Raw genomic sequence first — 20,666 nt, 5'->3', positions numbered from 1 at the left:
TCACCTTCACCAAATCTGCTGAAAATCCTGTAGAACTCCACTTCCAACCACTCTTTCAGGGATTTCTCCACAAACAGTGAGAATTTACTGGTTGCCTTATGAAATGGATCCCACCTCCAAGCGCTAGACATAGGGAATCAACAAGTGTTGGACCAGGCCCATCCTCACATGAGGATGATCTATCGCACCAAAGGGACCTCATCCTAGACACTACACGAATTAACCACCGGTACCTTTGTCCCTTGGGGCATGTTGTTTGAAGATGATGTGATGTTGGTCGAGTAGACTTGAGAGGGGTAAATGCTAAATTGGAGGTTTGGAGGAACACTCTAGAGTATAGAGGCTTATAAATGAGCAAAACCAAGTCTTGATGCTATGTTTTTATTTTGATCAACTATTTTAGAATCAGGAACTGAAATGGAGACCAATAGGTAATACGATATCAATGGAGATCAATGGGCTAGTACTAGAATCAAGTCTCAATGTGTTCGAGAGAACTTATGAGTAGCATCAATATGTAATAAGATGAGGGAAAGTAGACTTAGATGGTTCGGTCATGTGCAACGGAGATTAAGAATTGCACTAGTTAAAAGGACTGAGTTGGTACAAGTTGAAGGCTCTAGAATGGCGAGGGGAAGGCCCAAAAGGATGTGGGTGGAGGCAATGTTCGAAATATCGATATCTCGTTACGTATCGCATCCTTATCCTTGGGATATAGATACATCTCAGTTATTGCACGGGATATATCATTTGTATTGGGTAATTTATTACACTTTTTGGGGAATATGGGGAAACATTGGGAAAATGGTTGAATTTTTCAATGAAACTTCAGGAATTGTTAAAAAAGACCTTAATACACACTTTTAAATCATAACATCTAAAAAAAGAAGTGCACATCATCTCAAAACAGAAGTGCACATAATAGGTTTCCTTTGTATAGGGTCCTAAGCTATGTGATGTTTGACTGAACTAATGCAACTATATTCAAATTGAATTCATAACATTTAGAGTGTATGTGATGATCATTTCGTCAAACACTCCTAAATACTTTGAAATTAGTCTCAATTGACAACTGGTTGAAGGGAAATAAAAAAAAATATATTTTAATAACTTTTATTAATTTTAATTAAAAATGAGTTTTATTTTCTGAAAATTGACAAGGACTTAACAAATCAGTAGATCAGCCCTCATACATGCTTGATTTCATGTTTGGAGTGCAACATTGCAAGCAATGTGGGAGAAATTGGGGAAATTTCAAAATTTCCCTAATTTTCCCCAAATCGAACCACCTACACTCAAATTTCGAAATTAGAGTGTATGTAATGGTCATTTCATCAAATACTCCTCAATACTTCTAAATTAGTTTCAATTGACAGCTGGTTGAAGGAAAATTTTGAGAAAAAAAAAATGGAGAACATGAACCAATGGATATCGAAATCAAAGCTCCAACTCCATGATTTTTCAAGCAAAACATCAAGAACCAATGGATTTGCAACCATTTGACACTGATTTAACATAATTTCAACAAAAAAAAAAAAAAGAATCGAAAATTGAAAATGCTCACTGAATTGAATATATGGGATATATCGGCACCACTTGTGTGTTTCGTATCGCACAGGTGGGATACAAGATATGTCGTGGGATATATCGGCCGGCATCTTCGATATTTAAAACATTGGGTGGAGTTAGTAAGAAAAGACTAGATGACCTATGGTCTAACTAAAGTTATGGTCCTTGATAGGGAATGGTGGAAAAGGATTCATGTAGCCAACCCCAATTAATTGGGATGAGCCTTAGATGATGATGATGATGATTTTGGAATCAAGAAGAATTTAAGTATGTATAATAGTTCATTTGCCTTTTACTTTCTGACTCAAACAGTGCTGTTCTAAAGTCTGCAGATTATGGACGCATGGCTGAAATATTGGTACAAAGGGCAGCTTCTCCAGATGAATTTACCCGGCTAACAGCTATTACATGGGTGAGTAGATAGGCTAATTGGAACATTGAAGTCGTCAAATTATTCTGTCTCAAAATAGTCTCTCTATTCATGCTTCTGTTTTACCCCATTATTTAATTAAATTTCTCTCGAAAATGGTTGATACTTCTCTTATTTGATTGCTAGTCATTTGATTAATTGATTTCCAACCATTTGTTTAAAATCATTATCCATGTGGGATGTATTTAGGTCCTGTAACCTATAACTGTTCTACTTTGCTTCGATATACAGATAAATGAATTTATAAAACTTGGAGGAGACCAGCTTGTTGCTTATTACGCTGACATTTTGGGAGCTATTTTGCCCTGTATATCTGATAAAGAGGAGAAAATAAAAGTGGTAAATTGATTTTTTATATCCATTTATTTGAACCTGCAGTTAAGAGTTGATGTTTATCTACTCATATAAAAAAAAATATCAACCACACTTTTGTTGTTCATTGCTTAGGTTGCTCGAGAAACCAATGAGGAGCTTCGTGCAATCAGGGCTGATCCAGCTGAGGGATTTGATATAAGAGCCATCATCTCTGTCGCAAGGAGGTGCAGTTTTTGTCACCTGGGAAACCAGCTAGGTTCAAGGGTTATTGATGCCTCTTAAATTTATGGGTTCATATACCTCTTGTGCTTCTGAAAGAGCAGCGGGGAAAAGCTGTACAGAAGGGGCTTTTAGTTTCATATTATAAGTTAGTTCAGAGACAATGCTCATGTTAAATAGCTCACCCCTATGTAATATGACTAGATGTTAATTTGTAGTAGTTATGTTTGTCAGACAACTATCTAGTGAATGGGATGCTACCAGAATTGAGGCCTTGCATTGGATTGCAACACTTTTGGCAAGACATCGTGCTGAGGTAATCATTGATGATTTCTTGTTCATTTATAACATCGGTGCATGCATATGTACTAGCTTTACATTGATCACTCGTATAGGTTTCCTGAAGTAATATCAAATGTTGTGTTCACTGCCTCTGTTCTTGTGAGTTAAAATCATTTACTGGATTTTAGATTTTTTAAAACAGAATAATGTTTTTATGTTATTTAATTTTTCTTTTTCTTTTTCTGCCGGTGACAATTGTAAAAATTTTGGTGACCAAGGAAAATGTTGCTGTTGATGGCTTGCTATAAGAGGCATGTGCATGTTAGCTTTCCTTTTCAAGTGGCTGTCTTTTCCGAGGTGGAGGGTGCTTGTTTTATTTGTTGAGTTGGTGAATTTCTTTTTCACTTGTAGGAAACTGTTGCGTCTCATTTGGATAGCATTGATCAAAGAAGAATGAATCCTTTGCAATCTATCATCTATTGGGTTATACACATCTACTTATGAATAAGCTCAATGGTCTTCTGGAAAGAGGTCACCTTAGTCTCTCGATTAGGGAACATTTTGAATTCAAATGTTATATATATATGGTACTATGAGGTCAAGCTGTGTGGGCCTCACTGTGATCTATGTCGGACATCCATACTGTGCAGTTGGTTGGTCCCTCTAGGTTTTGGGATATCCCAGAAATCAGCCGTATTCGGAACTCAAGTGGGTCACACCATCTGAAATTGTGTGAAATCATGCCTAAAACATCCAAATGCACTTGGTTGTGTTGACCTGAGTTTTGGATACGACTAAAACTTGGTGTGACCCCTCATCCAAGTGGCACACACACAATGGATGTGCTGGATGTGTGAACCACATCTCAGTGGGCCCTATAAACGATCATGAAAGTTTCAATGGGTAGGTATCCACTCTCAACTATTGCCTATGGCATGGTGTGCCGTAAAGGCCGTTACGGGGCCGTTAAAGGCCATTGCGTGAAGGTAACGGTGGCAACCGTTACACGTTACGGGGTCGTAACGGCCGTAACAACTGTTATGAAAAAAAATGACCCATAATTGCCGTTAACGGCATGTTACATCCCCTATAAAGGCCATAATAGCCCTGTAATGGTCTATTACGGGACATATATAGGTTTTTCATACCTCTTAATCAACATTACGAGGCAGATATATGTTTTTCGGGGGTTTTTTCAATAAATAAAAAATAAAAAAGAGAGTCTGTAACAGCCGTTATGGGGCCATAATAGCTGTTATGCCCTGTATTGTAAAGGTAACGGTGGTGGCCATTACAGCCACCAGTACCATTACGGAACACCTTGGCCTGTGGTGTGGCCCATCTAAGTCATGGAATGGTCTGATTTTTAGGCATGTGGTCCACCATGGAATGGGGCATCTGATTGATGGGGTGGATGTCTGACATAGATAATAGTGGGGCCCACTGCTATTAAGTTGAAACCACAAATATCTTCGCAGTATTAGGTGTTACAGTTTGCATTTCAAGTAGCGTAGGGATGTTGATTCAAGGAAATGTACAAAAGTAAAAAAGAAAAAAAAAAGAAGGAAATATACAAAAGTATATATAATATAGATTTCCATGATTAAGATTAAACATGTTTAGAGAATTACATGGTCTTCCATAATTAATATTAAACAACTTGCTTTTTGCACGGACAATTTTAATGATCCAAATCTGGGGCCATTTTGATCTTTTTCAAAAGGTGTGCCATTTTAACCAATTTTGTGCCTTCATGTTTGCTAAGTAATGTATATTAAATCAACTTGAGTTATTATTGAGTTTCATAATCACCAAGCATATAACTATTCTTTATGTTATTGTCATTAGTGTCCCTTTCTGTAAAAATGATTTGGGACCGTCTTAGAGAGAGGCTCAGTGAATTAGACATGTCTGTGAAGATGTGGACTAACTGCACTTGGACAAAAAGACCCTATGAAGCTTTACTATTCCTAGGGATTGGCTTTGCGCCTTTCTTGTGCAACTTAGGTGGAGGGCGAAGAAGGCCTCTTTCTGCGCAGGGCAGCATCATTGATATACCACTCTGGAAGAGCTAGAATTCTAACCCTGTCTTAGGACCTACAATCCAAGGAATAATCTCAGGTAGACAGTTTCTATGGGGCGTAGGCCTCCCAAAAGGTAACGAAGGTGTGCAAAGGTTTCCACGGTCTGGACGGCTCAACAGTCAATTCTTTTGGTGTCCCATCTTAATCTACCATATCTAATTGAATGAGATTTCTCATAAATCTATCCCTTTTTTTTTATTGGGTTAACCAGAAGAGGTTAATTACATTTGAGTTATTATTGACTTTCATAATCACCAAAGATATAAATATTCATTATGTAATTGTCAGTAGTTTCCCTTTTTGTAATTTTCAAGAAACTTGATTTCATGTGAAAATGCTTGAAATTCATTCTTGTTTTTGGATCAGGTCATGTCTTCCTTGGATGAGTTCTTTGACACCCTTCTCAAGACGCTATCAGATCCTTCTGATGAGGTGATTTCTCTTTCCAGGCTTTCCACTCTCTGTACACACACAATAGCTTTTGGGTTTCTTTTCATCATGTAAAGAACATTGTCTTGGTCTCAGAAGCATGATTGTTCAAGATTGAATTTGTTGACTTAAATTTGGGTTTTCATTAAGTAGAATGTTCAAAATTCTCTCTATTGATTATGATTTTTTCTTCAGTATCATACACAATTTATAGAAATGGTTCAAGTATGAATGAAGTTCGGCATTGTTCTTTATGAGCAACTTCTGTTTCTTCAAAATTTAACGCCATTCATGGCCATTTGCTTCTTTTGCATTTTGAATTGAAGCACATTTAAAAAAAAAAAAAACTCACTTTGTAATGTGAAGTGTATTAGTATTTCACATCTGTAAGTTAGCTCACCGAAAAAAAAAAAACACTTCCGGGTTTAAAACGGAATTTAGTACTGTTTGTGTGATTGCTTTGATATGTTCATTCATTTTAGATGGTGCGAGGCAAAGCTAGGAAGTTATTGTAACAATGACCATATGGTTAGATTTTATGCTTAGATGTCCAACTTCCATGCAAGTCGCCTATCAATTTCTATGTGAGCAGAGCTACATTTCAGTAAAGTTATTTTCACCAAATTCAGTAACTTAATAGGTACTTTTATAGGGTTCTAGTTTTAGTTTTGGGGTGGGATTAATTAGGTGTAATATTCATTTCTTGTAGATTGCTTAGGTGAATTATGTCATAGAGATTAATAGTGTAGCTTAAGGATTTTGATAGGTATGATATTCAACACTTCTACCCGTATCCTCAACAAAATGAAGTGACCGAGAGAAAAATCGGCATCTAATTGAAGTTGCTCGAAGTCTTTTGATAGGGATGCAGTTCTAAATGGTTTTTGGGCAAATGTTGTTCGTACGATTGCCTATCTTATTAATGATATGCCATCTAGAATTCTAAACTAAGTCTTTTGTCCCGATCTACCTACTTCATTGTCCCACCTCGTGTCTTTAGATGTGCATGTTTCATTTATATATTAGGTCCAAACCGAACCATATTATATCTAAAAGCCATTCGGGGTGGATTTTTAGGTTATACCTGTTGAAGTGATAAAGTCCATTGATATACATTGATACACCACACTCTGACAGCTTAAGCTTTTAGAGTAAATGGTTGTTCAACAATCCCGCCACACAAAAGGTGTACAAGTGTTTTGATCCTGTGTCTGGGAAACGGTTTGTTACTATGGGTGTCTCCTTTTTTGAATTCACGCCTTTCTTTTCTCCAGAGATTGCCTTCCTTCAGGGGGAGCTAAGTGAGAAGGAAGAGAGGCATCTATATCCAGTTTGTCCCCTTCCTATTCCCGTTCCTTGTTGTCCATCAACTAATGTCTTGGGTAATCCAGGACATCCTACTAGTACTACTACTGATACTGACACAACAAAGGAGTTGCGGGTATATTCAACATGCCAGAAAGGGGTGACTATTGAGGCACATCCAGTCACTAATTCTGAATCCTTGGAACCAGGTAATGTTTCTCCTTTGTATGTTCCTTCTATCCCTAAGGATGGTCATCCCATTGCTTTAAGAAAAGGGAAGCATTGGTGTACTTCAAATCCTGTATTAAATTTGTTTCATAAACGACCATCTCCTTCCTGTTACTCTTTCTTGTCTTTGGTTTCTTCGGTGTCTTTGTTTTTCAAATTCCAAGAAGCACTCTCCATTCCAAAGTGGCGTGTGTGAGGCTATGATGGAAGATATGAGGGTTCTAATAAAAAATGGCACGTGGAAACTAGTGGAGTTACCTAAACGAAAGGAAGCATTGGTTGTAAATGGGTCTTCACAAGGAAACGTAAGGTGGATAGGTCCATTGAAAGGTATAAAGCCGGACTTGTTGCTAAAGGGTGCACTCAAACGTATGGGATTGGCTACAAGGAAACATTTGTAATTAAGATGAACTCCATATGAGTATTGTAATCCCTTACCGCAAAAATTTTCTAAGCCTCTTTATCAACTAGATGTGAAAAATGCATTCCTTCATGGAGACTTGAAGGAGGAAGTGTATATGGCTCCTCCTCCTCCTGGTTTCAGACTCCCCAACCGTGAAGGAAAAGTTAGCTGGTTGAAGAAGTCTATGGACTTAAACAATCCCCTCTAGCTTGGTTTGAGAGGTTCAATGAAGTAGTGAAGAGGATAGGTTATTCCTAGAGTCACACCGATCATACCCTTTTTGTAAAGTGATGGGAACAACTAACGACTGCTACAATTGTTTATGTGGACGATATTGTGGTGATCGGAAATGCTTCCTAGGAAATTAAAGACTTCAAGGAATTTTTGGCAAAAGAATTTGAAATTAGGGATCTAGGCAATTTGAAATATTTTTTGGGTGTAGTAAATGATGGAGAAAAGAGAAGAAGAAAAGAAGAAAGGTGAGAGGTAAAGGAGGACGAGAGAGTTCAGAGTGCTTCACGCGTCACCACATCTCTTTTATCATAATTAGGGCAATAACTTAATACAAGAAAATTACAGTTCTACTCCTCCGAGTAAAAGATAAAATAAACCAATGACTTATGGGCCTAATTACTATTGTCCAAACCTATGACAAAGGCCTAATATAAATCTAAAAATATGAGGACTAAATGAGTGACCATGGGAGCACAAGTGGCTAGGGTGACTTATACATGTGGTCATAATGCATCAAACACTTCCCCTCAAGCTGGATCATATGTATCATTTATGCTCTTAGATTGATAAAGAATCTGTTCAGATGAGTCTGACTTGAGGCCTTCGTAAACATGTTTGCCACTTGATCTTGAGACTTGATAAACGGCATGCATATTTCCTTGTCAACAACCTTCTTCTTAATGAAGTGACAATTGACTTCAATGTGCTTGGTTCTTTCGCGATAGGCTAGGTTGTTGGCAACGTGAGATGTTGCCTGTTTATCGCAGTATAATTTCATAGGAGCATCATTGATGCGGACACAGGTGCATTCAAGGTGTACCAACGAAGAAAGCGCCAACCACAAGTACCGTCCTTGTGGATAGGCGAATATTGAGGAGCTGAAGACCTTTCACATGTGATTGGACATATAGAAGACCCCACTTAGGGAAGACACATGTGAAGGAAGATTGGAGAAAGAAGACCGAGCGCCCAAACTTTCCCCTATTTATGTTATTTGCACGTTTTTTGACTTAGTTAGGGGTCTTTTAGTAATCTTATATCTTTATTTGCTTATCCTAGGGGTATTTTAGTAATTTTATGTCTTTATTTGCTTATTTAAGTGGGGTAAAGCCCTAAACACGATTTTCAATTATTGATTAATGAAAAGCAAACCCTTTGGTTGCCTCATTCCTCTCTTCTCTCTAATGGTGCTTCTTCTCTCCCCTTGATCTTCTTCTTCTAATTTCTTCTTATGCCCCTCCAACTTCCTCAAGGTAATAACTTTCTTTCTTCTATTTTTCAGTTTTGGCTAATTCCTCTTCGATCAAAATCTTGAGAACCGATCTAAACCCTAAATCCCCAAATTCTCAAATCCCTAATCCGAGAAACTTCTTGGTTTTTCGGACTAGTGATCTTCATTGATCGATTGGGTGTGACCATGCAAGATCGGGAGGTCTCATCCCTCGCCGGATCCAACCTAAGTAGTAATTGAATTCCATACTCCATGGTTGTAGTGATGGCCCGCTCCATTGCATGTTTCCTTTATGATTTTCTCAGTTATGATGATTACTGTTAGAATTTTAGATCATTTATTCCTTTTATTTCCGCTGTTTAATTATCTCCATGAGCATGCATCATAATTAGGGTTGTCCTGCGTCAAATTTGGTATCAAAGCCAGGTTTGCATGGTTTTTGTCTAGATCGAGTTATCAAATTAGGGTTTTGATTTTTAGGTTTAACTTAGGAAAGTTTCAGGTTTAGAAAGTCTTCAATTTTAGAAACTTTCCGATTTTAGAAAGTTCCTAATCTGGAAAATTTCCATAGATTTGAGTTGTTTCCTGTTTCAACTTAATTGTGTCAGTTCATAGTAGTTTTGCATTCATCGCATTCATCTTGAAAGTCATAACACCTAGTAGTCTAGTTAGGTAGAGTTTGGTTCAAGTCTTCATTGTATGCCCACGAGAAGAGGTAGAGGTTTCGGACTTCAACCTACCATGAATAACGAGCAGTTATCTGAGCAACTTGCTCAATTGATACAAAAGATAACCGCCCTAGAAGCGGGTCAAAGGCGTGAGTTTGCCCGCCTTGAGAACCAAATTACCACTACCATGACTAAGGTGGAGCAACTAGAGGCGTCCCAAAAGGAAAACCCCGCTATAGGGGAAGATGCGCACTCCCAAGTGGAAGGAATCATTGAAGAACGTGCTGCCACACGTGGTGGTAGTGAGGATAGAGATCGTGGTAACGGTCGTGGTGTGGTGCGAGAGGCACGAGCCACATGTGGTCATCAAGACCACTATGATCCAGATGAGCGTGCGATGAAGAGTGTGAGAGTTGAGGCCCCGAGTTTTGATGGGCGCTTGGATCCCACGACGTTCCTTGACTGGGTTGACATGGACCACTACTTTGAGTGGTATGGCATGTCGAAAAACCGTCAAATGCGGTTTGCTAAGATGAAGCTTGTGGGTCAAGCCAAGCTCTTCTGGACCAACACCGAGCGTAGGATAGAGAGAGTTGGTAGAGCCCCTATCACACATTGGTATGAGATGAAAGAGAAGTTGAAGGAGAAGTACCTTCCTCTCTCATACCGTCAGAAGCTCCTTGACCAATGGCAATCCTTACGCCAAGGGTCAATGCCTGCCGCTGACTACATCGCTAAATTTGAAGAGTATGTGATGCGATGTGATATCCGAGAAGACCCTCTAGTAACGCTTTCGCGTTTTAAGACGGGCCTTTGTGCGGATCTTCAGCGCGAGCTTATTACTCGGCCCTTAACGGACTTAGATGAAGCATATCAAGTCGTGCAGGAGTTAGAGCAGTATCTGAAGGCTCCTGTCTTTCGTCGTTTCGAGTCCCGAGACTCCAATGCTAGATCTAGTTCCCAAGGAACTAGACCTAATATTGGTAATCAACCTAGGGCACAGGCGACCATTCCGCCTAGGCCTAGGGAGGACAAGGGCAAAGGGGTTCTTGGTGCCGGTCCTAGTAACATGAGCCAAGTGAGGTGCTATGAGTGTGGCAACCTTGGCCACATGTCTAATCGGTGTCCTACGAAGAGCCGTGGGAGAGCCTTAGTTATAGGCGAGTCCCACGAGGGTGGAGATGACCAGGGTGATTATGAAGTTGAAGAGTATCACCCTGAAGGAGGACTTACTGATGAAGAAGTGGATGGAGAAGCAACGCTTGCAGTAGTCAGGCGTGTGTTAGCTCAGTCTAAAAGTAGTGCTGACTGGCGTCGAAGCACTATCTTCTACACTATTGCCAAGTGTGGTGAAAAGAATTGTAAGGTGATAGTGGACAGTGGAAGTTGTCAGAATGTGATTTCCACTAGCACCTTAGATCACTTAAAACTGAAATCCACACCTCATCCAGACCCGTATAAAGTTTCTTGGGTTGACAAGACATCCCTACCTGTCACCCAGCAATGTCTAGTCCCCATCGAGTTTGGGTCATACAAAGAGTCCCTGTGGTGTGATGTTTTACCTATGGATGTGGGACATGTTATCCTAGGTAGACCGTGGCTATTCGATAATGATGTCACGATCTTTGGCCGTTCGAATGCGTGTACTTTTATGTATAATGGTAAAAAGATCAAACTTAATCCCATGCCACCTGAGAATACACTAGGGAAGAAGGATGAGAAGGCAAGTGAGCCTAGAGAAATGGGAAAATCCAAACCTAAGTCTTTACATATAATCAGCGCAAGAGAGTTTGAAAAAAAGGCTAAGGAGGATTCTATGGTGTATGCCCTTGTGGCTAGAGAAATTACACCTGAGGTTCCATCAGAGTTGCCCTGTGAGGTGACCTCGGTCCTGAAGGAATACAGTGATGTATTTCCTGAAGACTTACCGAATAAGTTGCCACCTATGAGGGACATACAGCATGCCATTGATCTTGTCCCAGGGTCTACTTTACCGAACCTCCCTCACTACAGGATGAACCCTGCAGCGCATGCAGAGTTGAAGAAGTAAATTGATGAGCTTCTGCAAAAGGGTTTCATCCAAGAGAGTATGAGCCCGTGTGCCGTGCCTGCATTGTTGACGCCAAAGAAAGACGGCACGTGGCGCATGTGTGTGGACAGCCGTGCCATAAACAAAATTACTGTCAAGTATAGGTTCCCTATACCTAGACTTGATGATATGCTTGACATGATGGCCAGGTCTACTATATTCTCTAAGATAGACCTCAAGAGTGGATATCACCAAATTCGTATACGCCCAGGAGATGAGTGGAAGACGGCGTTTAAGACGAAAGATGGGCTATATGAGTGGTTGGTCATGCCCTTCGGCTTGACTAACGCACCCAGTACTTTCATGCGGGTGATGACACAAACTTTGAGGCCGTTCATGGAAAAATTCCTAGTGGTGTACTTTGACGATATTCTTATTTATAGTACCACTAAGGAATCACACCTTGAACATTTAAAGAAGGTCTGTAGTGTCCTTAGGAAGGAAAAGTTGTACGCTAATCTTAAGAAATGTGCATTCATGTCTAACCAAGTTGTGTTCTTAGGATTTATAGTGTCATCTGAAGGGATGCGGGCAGACCCTGAAAAATCGGGGCCATAGTTGAGTGGCCAGAACCAAGGAACATTCATGAGGTGCGAAGTTTTCACGGCCTAGCAACTTTTTATTGTCGGTTCATTAGGGGTTTTAGCACGATCATGGCTCCCATTACGAGTGCATGAAAAAGGGAGAGTTCATGTGGTCTAAAGCCGCCGTCAAGGCTTTTAAAGAAATTAAGGGCAAGATGGTGGAAGCTCTGTCATGCGTCTACCTGACTTTTCTACAATCTTTGTAGTAGCGTGCGATGCGTCTGGTGTCGATATAGGTGGAGTGTTGAGTCAAGAAGGACACCCAATGGCCTATTTCAGTGAGAAGCTGAATGAGGCAAAACAAAAATACTCCACTTACGACAAAGAATTTTATGCGGTAGTGCAATCCCTGAGACATTGGCGACACTACCTCCTACCGCAAGAATTCGTTTTGTTTTCTGACCATGAGGCTTTGAGATATTTGCATTCTCAGAAGAAACTCAACCCAAGGCATGCCAAGTGGGTAGCGTTTCTTCAGGAATATTCGTTTGTTTTGAAACACAAGGCCGGGGTTGAAAACAAACCAGCGGATGCCTTTAGTAGGAGAGTGGCGTTGCTCAACTCCTTGAGTGTAGAGGTAGTCGGATTTGAGCAACTGAAAGATGAATACCCCATATGTCCTGATTTTGGGGGTACTTACGTGTCGCTCTCTAGTGACCAGCATATTATGGGTGAATATGTTCTTAAAGATGGCTTTCTTAACAAGGGAGACAGACTTTGTATTCCCCGTATGTCCCTTCGTGAATTCCTCATCTGGGAGCTTCATTCAGGAGGGATAGCTGGCCATTTTGGTCGTGATAAGACCATTGCCCTCGTGGAAGATCGTTTCTATTGGCCAAGCCTCAAGCGAGACGTAGCCAAAGTTTTATGGCAGTGTCGAACATGTCAGCTGGCAAAGCAAAGAAAGCAAAATACCGGGCTGTACACGCCATTGCCAGTGCCACATGCTCCGTGGCAGGACATTAGTATGGACTTCGTGCTCGGGCTTCCCAAGACTATAAAAAAGCACGATTCCGTTTTTGTCATTGTGGACCGTTTTTCTAAAATGGCGCATTTCCTCCCATGTTCGAAGACGTCAGATGCGTCTCATGTTGCTCGTATCTTTTTTGATGGTGTGATGCGTCTCCATGGGTTACCTAAAACCATAGTGTCTGATCGTGATGTTCGATTTACTAGCTATTTTTGGAAGACACTGTGGCACATTATGGGAACTCGTTTGCAATTTTCTACTGCTTACCACCCACAAACAGATGGTCAAACTGAAGTGGTAAACCGTAGCCTTGGAAATCTTCTACGTTGTCTAGTGGGTGAACATGTTAAGACTTGGGACCTAATTTTACCAACTGCTGAACTTGCTTATAATGGGTCAGTTAATAGATCTACAGGGTTGAGTCCTTTTGAAATTGTAAGTGGTTATAAACCTAGAATGCCCATAGATCTCTTACCTATGTCTGTTACCCAAAGGTCTTCTGAGTCAGCCGATGCATTCGCACGCCATATTCATGATTTGCATACACATATTAGACAGCGGTTAAATAAGAGCAATGATGATTATAAAGTTTCAGCTGATTCTCATCGTAGAGTGCAAGAATTTCAAGAAGGAGACTATGTAATGGTGCGAATAAGGCCAGAGCGATTCTCTCAAGGATCAGCAAAGAAATTACAAGCGCGTAGTGCTGGACCATTCAAGATATTACAAAAGGTTGGGTCGAACGCGTATCGGGTTGACCTTCCATCTGAAATGAGCATTAATCCAACTTTTAATGTGGAAGATCTAGTCCGTGCCTATACTCCCATTGTTAATACATCGTCCCTTTCATGGCCTTTTTCTGAGTTTGCTACCCAACCCCTTCCACCCCCTCCTCCACCCATTACCCATAAAGAAGCAATTGAGGAAATCTTGGATGACGAGATAGTATCCACGAGAGATGGGGGTTTCCAAAGGTATCTTGTCAGGTGAAAAAACAAACCATCGTCTGAATCTACGTGGCTGTCGGGTGACGCATTGCAGGGTATTGATCCAGATCTACTTGAGCGTTACAAAAGTTTCAACTCGTCGGGGTCGAGTTTTTCTCACCCGAGGGGAATTGATGCGGACACAGGTGCATTCAAGGTGTACCAACGAAGAAAGCGCCAACCACAAGTGCCGTCCTTGTGGATAGGCGAATATTGAGGAGCTGAAGACCTTTCACATGTGATTGGACATATAGAAGACCCCACTTAGGGAAGACACATGTGAAGGAAGATTGGAGAAAGAAGACCGAGCGCCCAAACTTTCCCCTATTTATGTTATTTGCACGTTTTTTGACTTAGTTAGGGGTCTTTTAGTAATCTTATATCTTTATTTGCTTATCCTAGGGGTATTTTAGTAATTTTATGTCTTTATTTGCTTATTTAAGTGGGGTAAAGCCCTAAACACGATTTTCAATTATTGATTAATGAAAAGCAAACCCTTTGGTTGCCTCATTCCTCTCTTCTCTCTAATGGTGCTTCTTCTCTCCTCTTGATCTTCTTCTTCTAATTTCTTCTTGTGCCCCTCCAACTTCCTCAAGGTAATAACTTTCTTTCTTCTATTTTTCAGTTTTGGCTAATTCCTCTTCGATCAAAATCTTGAGAACCGATCTAAACCCTAAATCCCCAAATTCTCAAATCCCTAATCCGAGAAACTTCTTGGTTTTTCGGACTAGTGATCTTCATTGATCGATTGGGTGTGACCATGCAAGATCGGGAGGTCTCATCCCTCGCCGGATCCAACCTAAGTAGTAATTGAATTCCATACTCCATGGTTGTAGTGATGGCCCGCTCCATTGCATGTTTCCTTTATGATTTTCTCAGTTATGATGATTACTGTTAGAATTTTAGATCATTTATTCCTTTTATTTCCGCTGTTTAATTATCTCCATGAGCATGCATCATAATTAGGGCTGTCCTGCGTCAATCATCCACGAACCTGAGCTCACACATTAATGTCTTTGGACAATAAGTTCACATGTTGCATGGGCCATAGCCCTGTACTCTGCTTATGTGTTGGAATGAGTGACAACATTTCACTTCTTACTTTTCCATGTAACCAGATTTCCTCCTACTAACCTATGGTTGACCGCTTGTTAGAAGGAGAGCTAGCCCAGTCAGCATTAGAAAACTTTCTACTCTAAGATGTTCATTTTGCATGTGAGACATAAGAAGAGCATGCATACACTGGCTTACTACACTAATTGGATAAGAGATGTCCAATCATGTAATCTTTAAGAAGATTAATTTGCCAACTAGCCGACGATATCTACCTAGATCATCAAATAGTTCCCCTTCATCAATACTTAGCTTTGAATTGGTATCCATGGGAGTTTCAACTAGCTTAGTCCCTAGTAAACATGTCTCTTCTAATAAATCCATCGCATACTTCCGTTGCGACAAGTTAGTTACCACCTTCGACTTTGCTACCTCAATACCCAAAAAGTATCGAGGGCAACCTAAATTCTTTATGCATTAGTGTTGCTGCAAAAAGCTTCTTTAACTAAAAAATACATGTACTATCATTGCCAGTGACAATGATAACATCCAAATATACAACTAACACGATAGCACGTCTTGTTGTGTCGAATAAAAATCAAATGATTTACTTGACTACGTTTTATCCCAAATTGAAGCAACACCTTACTAAATTTGACGAACCAAGCACAAGGAGACTGTTAATCCATAAATTGATTTCTTTAGATGATAGGCTTTATCTGACTTTCTCTGAGCAACAAATTCGGGCGGTTACTCCATATTTACCTTTTCATGCATGTCCCCATGAAGAAAAGGCGTTCTTCACATCAAGTTGGTACATAGGCTAGTCTAAATTTACAGCAATAGAGACACCATGTGTACGGGTTGTCCACAAGAGGACTAAGAGTAGTCAACCCCTAGAATCTGAGTGTATCCCTTCATGGCCAATCGAGCCCTTAAACGATCCACCGAGTCATCAGGATTATACTTGATGGTATATACCCATCTGGACCCTACTGTACGCTTTCCTACAGGTGGCTCAACTAAAGTCCAAGTTTGATTTTGATGAAGTGTAGCCATCCCTTCTTCCATAGCTCGCTTCCACCCATCACTGTTAAGAGCCTCTTGAAAAGAGCAAAGATTAGACACAGAGAACGGACAAAGCAAACTGCCAAAAATGAGATCAGCCATCAAAGGAAACAAAATCAGAGATAGGATGTTAGGTGCAAGAGTGTATACCCTTACGGAAAGCAATGGGCAGATCTCCTTCATTAGATAGAACTGGTGAATAATTAAGAGAATGATCTTCAGATGGGGTGGCAGGATTGATAGAGGACACGTTGGTATGTGCTTCATCACTTCTTTTGCAATGTTTGGAGTAGACTTGCAATGGTGGCGGATCTGAATATTGCACAGGAACTTACGGATGAAGTTGTGGTTGGCACCATAGGAAGAGTGTCGAAACTTTCTGCAAGTTACAATAATCTTCCTCCCTGAGAAAAATATAGAGTACTTCAAAAAAAAAAAAAAAAAAGTGACATCAGCTGACATATACCATCTACGAGAGACTGGATTATAACACTTGTAACCTTGTTGAGTATAAGAGCATGCCAGGAAAAAACACACTTTACAGCCTTGGGTCAGATTTATTAGAGACATGGTCAAATTGATGTACAAAACATAAACACCTAAAAACTTTAAGAGAAATTGAAAACAGATGATGGTGGGGATATATGATAGAAAAATGAGTTTTACTACCTAAGATTGATGTAGGCATCCGGTTTATGAAATAACACGCAGTGAAAACTACATCACTCTAAAAACCTTCCAGATCCTTCATATTTAACAATAATGCTCTAGCAACCTCAAGTAAATGACGATTTTTACGCTATGTAACTCTGTTCTACTGTGGTGTGTGTGGACATGATGTTTGATGAATGATGCAATGGGATAAAAAATGGAAACGAAAATAGCTTGATGTATATTCCTTAGCATTGTTAGATCTTAGAATACACACTTTAGCATCATGAGTTTATATTTGTGTATGAAATTCTTTAAAACATGCAAGTACTTCAGAACGGTCTTTCATCAAATATAACCATGTCATTCTAGAGTAATCATCCACAACGATAACAAATTATTTAAAATCAGATAATCTAGAAACATGAACTGGACCCCAAACATCTAAATGTATCAAGTAAAGGGGTTTATCACTCACTTTATCCTCATGTGAATGAAAAGACACTCTATGATGCTTGCTTAACTCGCAAGCTTCACACTCTAGCCTTTTATTTTATTTTTTATTTTTTTTTAAAGCTTCACACTCTAGCTTAGACACACATGACAAATACGGGACAAGAATCTTCAAACTATTTAAAGATGGGTGACCAAGCATGGAATGTCACTGATGAAGAGAGACCTTGATTTGTAATGCAGTTCTAGTCCGTGTTATTCCACGATCGAGGTAATAGAGTCCGTTTTATTCATGCCCTCTACCTCCAGGTCTTGGGACTCACAATAGGAAGGATAGAATTTGACCGAACAATTTAGGGCTTTAGTTAATTTATTGCCGGATAATAAACTTAAAGGAAACTTAGGGATGTACAAAACTGAAGATAATGAGAGATTTGGAGTAGGACAGACAGTGCCCACCCTAGATACACAACTTGATGTCTCATCAATTAGTATCACAGAAGAGATGGATGGGGACTAGACTAACTGAGATAGCATACCAAGCTTACTGGTCATGTGATCGAAAGCGCCAACATCAATAATCTAAGGGACATTCTCGGAAGAAGTAAAACAAGCTATACCTGACTGGGTAAAAGTAGCTGTAGAGGAAGAGGCATGGTTGAGTCATCTCTTAGAAGCTTGGCAAATTCTTCCTTAGACATTGTAACTATTTCACCTGAAGTACTCGGCTTGGCATGAGTGGCAAACTTGGACACATACCTTTTCGAACCATAATCCAATGAGCAAACTTGATTAGCCCAAGTTGGCTTTCCCACTATGTTCCAACATGTATCAACTGTGTGATTGTTGAGGTTGCAGTGTGTGCAATGTCAATTACCATGACCACGGCCACCACTAGAATCTGTGCCACAATCACCCCAAGTATTCATGCCTCCAACACAACCTCCCCCTACCTCCAAACCAATCACCATGATCGCCTCAGCTCCCCCCATTACCTTTGTCAGATGCAGAGATAGATGCAAATTTATCAGATGATGAGAACCTTGTGTGTTCATACTGGCTATACATTGAAGTCTAGCGACAGCCTCAGTGACTGATGGGATCTTACTTCAAGAATTTGAGCTCTCATGGGTTCAAACTCAAGTCGGAGGCCGGAGAGGAATTTGACACACAGAATTCCTTCATATGCCTTTGCATAGTTTCAATGTTTATTGACATTAGCTAATACACATTCAATTCTTCCCACTGCCTACAAGGCAGAATAGTACTCTCTCACATTCTTATCTCCTTGCTGGAATGACAATATTCTGTAGAAGCTCCTAAATATGAGTTAGTTTTTTTTTTTTTTTCAATGTAATACATCTTCAAGTTATCCCAAACTTCTTTAGCGGTCTTGAAAAAGATGACATTCACACTAATATGTGGCTCCATATTGTTCCGCAACATTACCCTAATATAGGCATCTTCTGCTACCCAATCATTATAGCTTGTTGGGATTGGATGAAGTCATATATTTCACCTTTCTTTTTCCTGTAAGAAATACCTCTACAAATGTAGCCCACTATGAAGTCATATATTTCACCTTTCTTTTTCCTGTAAGAAATACCTCTATAAATGTAGCCCACTATAGATAGTTTATTCCATTTAGTTTAGTCTATGTGATTTGGAGAGACATTGACTCAAATGGAGACATAATGTTATTCTTTGATTCATTCTTGGTACCCATCATGACAAGGGGAGTTTTTTAATTAGATGAAAAAAAAAACTTTGAATGGACACCAGAGAACTTTTCAACTGAATTGGGCATTGCACAAGTAGAAAGATGTAGACATCCACAAATATAATCAACTAGATCATTACCTTCTTTTCGGCTTTCACCCGTATACCTTTTTTTCGATCTACACCATTAACAACCTTCATGCTTAATTTTTGTCTTCAAATCTGACTTTACCCTTCAAATTTGACTGTAGATCCAACTGTAGATGATAGATGGCTCACTTTAACCCATCACACAAGTAAAACATAATAGTGGGCATTACACCCCTTCGTTGCACATATGATTACACCACCCACCAAGCGGTGATACAACAAGGGAAGTATATTAGGTTAGGTAAGCCCCCAGCACGTTAGGGTTTCTCCACAAAGAAGAGAGAGAAAAAAAGAAAGGAGAGAAACGAGAGAGAGAGAGAGAGAGAGAGAGAGAGAGAGAGAGAGAGAGAGAGAGAGAGAGAGAGGCATCAGATCACTTACGCTCTAATACCATGTAGAAAATGATGGAGAAAAGAAGAAAAGGAGGAGAGAGCTTAGAATGCTCCACATGCACCCACATCTCTTTTATTATAATTAGGGTAATCACTTAATACAATAAAATTACCGATATACGCTCCGACTAAAAGATAAAATAAACCAATGAATTATGGGCCTAAAGACTATAGCCCAAACATATGACAAAGGCCTAACATAAACCCGAACATAAGAGAACTGCATGAGTGACTGTGGGATCACAAGTGTGGCCAGGGTGGCCCATACATTTGGTCATGATACATCAACATTGGGAATAGAGGTGGCTTGAACAAAGAAAGGTATTTTCATCTCTCAGAGAAAGTATATCTTGGAATTATTGAAGGACACTAGCAAGCTAGGTGCTCGATCTGCAGATTCTCCTATTGATCCCAAATCATAGACTAAACTGAAGTGAGGGGGAGTTATTACAAAATGAGGAGATGTATCAAAGATTGGATGGCTGATTAGTGTATTTATCTCTTACTTGACCTGATATAGCATTTACAGCAAGTGTGGTGAGTCAGTTTATGTAGACACCATGGTCCCTCACATGGAGGCAGTTGAAAGGATCTTGAGCTATTTGCAGACATCTCTTAGGAAGGGTCTTGTATTTGCAAATCATGGTCATCTTCACATTGAAGCATATACTAATTCAGATTGGGCAGGTGCTGTAAATGACCAGAAATTGGCTACAGGATACTGTATTTTTGTAAGAGGAATCTTGGTTACGTGAAGAAGCAAGAAACAAACTGTAGTGGCTAAGTCTAGTGCTAAAGCATAGGGTTATGGCGCATGATGTGCCAGAGTTTTTATGGATGAAAATTCTATTACGAGATGAGAATTATGGTTAATCTCCTATGAAGCAATTTTGTGATAACAAGGCAGCCATCGGCATTGCACAAAATCGAATCTAGCATGATTGTACCAAATACATTGAAGTTAGTGGCCACTTCATCTGTGTGCAAGTTATTTCTCAAGAATTGTGTTTACCATTCGTGAGCATTGAGAATCAACTTGCGGATATTCTAAGGGAGTTGTCAAGGAAACTTAGAATATATTCTTTGGAAGCTTGGCATGATAGATATCTTTGCCAATCTTGAGGGGGAGTGTGGAGATATGAAATTTTGAGGGT

General features: G+C 39.8%; 1 protein-coding gene across 3 annotated transcripts in view; it reads left to right on the top strand.

Moving 5' to 3' along the window:
- Window positions 1-20,666, top strand: part of LOC131251564 (protein VAC14 homolog) — a 64,077-nt gene that overhangs the window by 21,143 nt on the left and 22,268 nt on the right. For all 3 annotated transcript variants that reach the window (XM_058252334.1, XM_058252333.1, XM_058252332.1), the window contains exons 9-13: window positions 1,895-1,981; window positions 2,231-2,338; window positions 2,447-2,538; window positions 2,768-2,849; window positions 5,266-5,331. In XM_058252334.1, coding sequence (XP_058108317.1) covers window positions 1,895-1,981; window positions 2,231-2,338; window positions 2,447-2,538; window positions 2,768-2,849; window positions 5,266-5,331 — 435 coding nt within the window. The remainder of the gene's footprint in view (window positions 1-1,894; window positions 1,982-2,230; window positions 2,339-2,446; window positions 2,539-2,767; window positions 2,850-5,265; window positions 5,332-20,666) is intronic.

This window comes from Magnolia sinica, chromosome 7, assembly GCF_029962835.1.
Source record: "Magnolia sinica isolate HGM2019 chromosome 7, MsV1, whole genome shotgun sequence".
Taxonomy (NCBI): Eukaryota; Viridiplantae; Streptophyta; class Magnoliopsida; order Magnoliales; family Magnoliaceae; genus Magnolia; species Magnolia sinica.
Note: the sequence above shows the minus strand (reverse complement) of the source record. Positions and strands in the feature narration are given on the sequence as shown.